Source organism: Aptenodytes forsteri, unplaced genomic scaffold, assembly GCF_000699145.1.
Source record: "Aptenodytes forsteri isolate BGI_AS27 unplaced genomic scaffold, ASM69914v1 Scaffold146, whole genome shotgun sequence".
NCBI lineage: Eukaryota > Metazoa > Chordata > Aves > Sphenisciformes > Spheniscidae > Aptenodytes > Aptenodytes forsteri.
The window spans coordinates 3,142,307-3,146,039 of record NW_008795128.1 but is presented as its reverse complement, the minus strand read 5'-3'; the positions used below and the strand labels follow the sequence as shown (position 1 = coordinate 3,146,039).

The window sequence follows — 3,733 nt, the reverse complement described above, 5'->3', positions numbered from 1 at the left end:
GTGGTGGGTTTTTTTTTTTTTTTTTTTACCAGATCCAATATGACACTTTTTTGGTGTGCTTCATTTGTTAAGTTATTAGACTGATCTTTTGCTAGTAAGAAATCAGATTCTTCAAGAAAGGTTCTTTGGTCTCTACTCAGCATGTGGATCCTGATTTTTGAAGTCTGAAGGAAGTGATTAATTTTAGCAGTATTCCTGATGCCAAGGACTTGCAAAGGGGTGTGCAAATATCTTTACTGTGTTCACTGTCCCTAGAAATTACATCATCTGTTAAATGTTCTTCATGTTGCTCCCCTCGGAGTTGTGTCACTGAAGTAAGACTGATGCCCATCTCTGTTCCTCAGCTAGTTTTCACAGTGGAGTATGACATATTTCTGTTTGGTCTGTACTTTTTTTCTTTTAAAAAAATACTAATATGATTCACACAATGGAAACAAACGGAATATATCACAAATATTGTGTTGTCATCTGTTGTATTTTGAGAGCTGGTTAAATATTGACAAAAAATGTTAGACATGAGAAGTTAAGAAAGAAAATGATCATTGTGATAGAGTTCATCTTGAAAAAACTATTTCTTGATCCATATGCTCCTATAATTTCTCAGAAGAGGTCTTATCAGTTATTCCAAATGAACAATATTTCCACCTTCTCTTCCTTCTTTTTTTCTTGGTTTGTTTGTTTTGTTTTGTCTTGTTTTTAATGTAACATGAACTTCCCCTGACATTCACGATCAGATGCACCCTTTAAAGTTGTCATGCTATCTCTGGGAAATTTACCATACATATATTATTTTTTGTTAGAGCAGGTGTTTCTCTTGGGAACATAAAATTCTATTAAAATCACTATGAAGATAAATTAAAATTCTTCCTCAAATGTGGAAGTTTTGCATACAGCTTTTTGATTCACTCTTGAGATGAATTTCCTGATTTCGTAGTCACTGCTAGTGAATGTTAGATGGAAAAGCCTGCTATATTTGCCCATTTCACCTTTGAAAACAATTTTCCCATAGTTTTAACATTAAAATGGAATAAATTAGGCATACCCTTAGAAGAGGCTGTGGTAATCATGTCTACCATGTGTCCAGAGCGTATGCACATGCTGCGTTGTTGTGTACAAGTGTGTGCTAACTTCAGTAACTTTCCAAGAACTCATGAGTGTAAACCTTATTTTTAGCAATGTTCAGCACAGGACTGTCAGGCTTTGAAGCACCTAGTTACAGGTCTAAGTTATTGTTGCTCCAGCATTATGGCCTGCTCTATATTCTGATTTTCTTTATTAAACAGTATAAGAATGATTAATTCTTACAAATGTAATATTAGCTGCTTTACTATCTTATGTAATGTATTGCTTTGTAATTGCTATGAAGTTGTAAATTTGAAAAATAGATTTTATTTAAATTATTTTATAATTAGCCCTGTAGTTGAAATTTTGTAGTTGGCAGGTTAGTCACGAGTTGCACTTCATGATTGAAATATAATTATTGTGTAACAGCAATGTAACTATCATCTTTGTTACATCTACCTGGAATTTTTCTTATAAAACATATTTGTTAGGAGGCTGACTGAAAATTTAATTAATTCATGCTACTTTTCACAGTTTATTTCAGATTTCAGTTCCCCGGTAAAGGGGTACAAATGTTTTGAGAAAGACCATTCTTTTTCAACATTTTTTAAAAGGATTTTTTTTTCTTTCAAAGTCATTGTTACATGTTAAAAACTTTTAATTTTATTTTTAAAATAATATAAAACAAGGTTTTATATTTCAAAAATATTTTGACTTAAAGTATTGCTATTTTGTTTATGATATGTCAGGAAAGGTGTATTGACATGAAATTTTACATTTCTTTTATTTCCTTTTGACCAGTAAATTGCAAAATTTGTTCTTCATATGGCCTTAACTGTGAAAGACTTTTTTTTTTTGTTAGTTTAGTTTATTTAATATGTCCCTTTTACAGATGACTGATTTTCTTGCACTCTCGTAATCAGTATCTAATAGAGAATATGGTAATAAACAAAATGTAGTCTAGTAAAGACACAATCCCATATTCTGTTTATTAGTAGAGAAAGCAAAGTGATCTAAGTATACTTCTTCTAACATCAGTAGCATTAGCGGAATGTGGCATATACTTCCTGATGTTTTTTCCACTTCTTTTACAATGTAAGATCTCAGACAGACTTACAGTGTCTTTTTATTTAATTTTCTTTTTTTTTCTGGATAAAGAGAGGGCATTCTTGGAGGCAGCAGTAACGTTCTAGAGTGTTCAACAAAATTATAATTCATTCCCTGTGAAGCAGAGACTCAGTTAAAACAAATTAACAACCTTATCTTGCAGCAAAGATGATACTTCTAAAAAAAAAAAAAAAAAAAAATAAACATCTGTTAACAGTGTATTGTATTTTCACAGGTATCCAAATTACGAATTTATCAGTGATAACTCCATATCCTGGTCAGCAGGACTTCATAACCGATACACTGAAAACTCCCTAAGAGGTGTTATTCTGGATATTCACTTTTTGTCTCAGGCAGACTTCCTGGTCTGTACATTTTCGTCCCAGGTAAACTGCAATAGAAATACAATATAGAGTATATGTACCAGTTCTAAATCTTAGTTTTCTTCATGCTTCTGTTACCTTATTCTCAGTGCTCTGTCATGAAAGTATCAAGGAAGAATTAAAGGCTCGGTATGCTATGTGAACATTTAGAGGACTGTAAGCACTGGTTGATTACTTCTCTTCAGTTGAAGTTACTGGCTTTTTTAAGACATTTGAAATAAGCAAGAAATAATGTTAAACATGTTTAAGAGTTCCTTGTTTTGCATAAAGTTAATGTATAACTTGTATCCATCCATTTCTATGCAGCTTAGTTAAGGCATTTAAAATAAGTAAAAATAATTTTAAACATGTTTAACACTTCTTAATTTTGCATAAAGTTAATATATAACTTGTGTCCATCCATTTCGACACATCAGTGTACTCTGCTACAGTTCAAATGTCTGCTGTTGCCTTAGTTGATTGTGGGAATGGAAAGGAATGAAGAAAGCAGACATTTAATTTCTCTTCAGTCTGTTACATTTCTAGCAATCCAGCCACAGCGCAATAAATGTGAATTCTGACCCCTGTAATCCATAGAGACTTCTTGTAGCATATAATTGTCTGCAACAAGCTTCCTTTCTCAAGTGGTCTGATGAAGGAAGTTGGAGTCCATTAGAGAACTGAATCATGTAACTGTCATCGTTGGCATTTTCTTCTTTATTACGTCATATCGTGTATTAATTTTGTGTACCATGAAAAGCTGTTTTAAGATTAAAAAAGATCAGAAAGCAGTATTTTGTGACTGATGTACTGATCCACCTAATTCAAGTATGGCAAAATATGATTGAAATTGATGTACTGATCCACCTAATTCAAGTATGACAAAATATGATTGAAACCAGAGCGAATGTTTTTTACCTACTGTTGTTATATATGCTCTTAGGTGACGCTCCTGGTTAGGAAAGCATTCAACTATACATGGTGATAGATTATGATCACACATGATTGTACTGTTACATGGAAGTGGACACAAAACTGAAAGTTAAAATTCACTTCACAAAGAAATGTTTTCCACAGCCTCAGAAACCAAAAAAGTATAGAAAAGCCTCTTATCCCTCAATCATGCTTGTGGCTACCTTTCCCCTCCCCCCCCCCGTTTTCCAAAACCCCTTAAGAAAAAGACATTTTTTCCTATTTTGAGA

General features: G+C 32.7%; 1 protein-coding gene across 3 annotated transcripts in view; it reads left to right on the top strand.

The window, feature by feature from the left end:
* The window catches only part of FUT8 (fucosyltransferase 8), an 80,679-nt gene that overhangs the window by 73,095 nt on the left and 3,851 nt on the right, over positions 1 to 3,733 (top strand). For all 3 annotated transcript variants that reach the window (XM_009277482.1, XM_009277480.1, XM_009277481.1), the window contains exon 8: positions 2,405 to 2,555. In XM_009277482.1, coding sequence (XP_009275757.1) covers positions 2,405 to 2,555 — 151 coding nt within the window. The remainder of the gene's footprint in view (positions 1 to 2,404; positions 2,556 to 3,733) is intronic.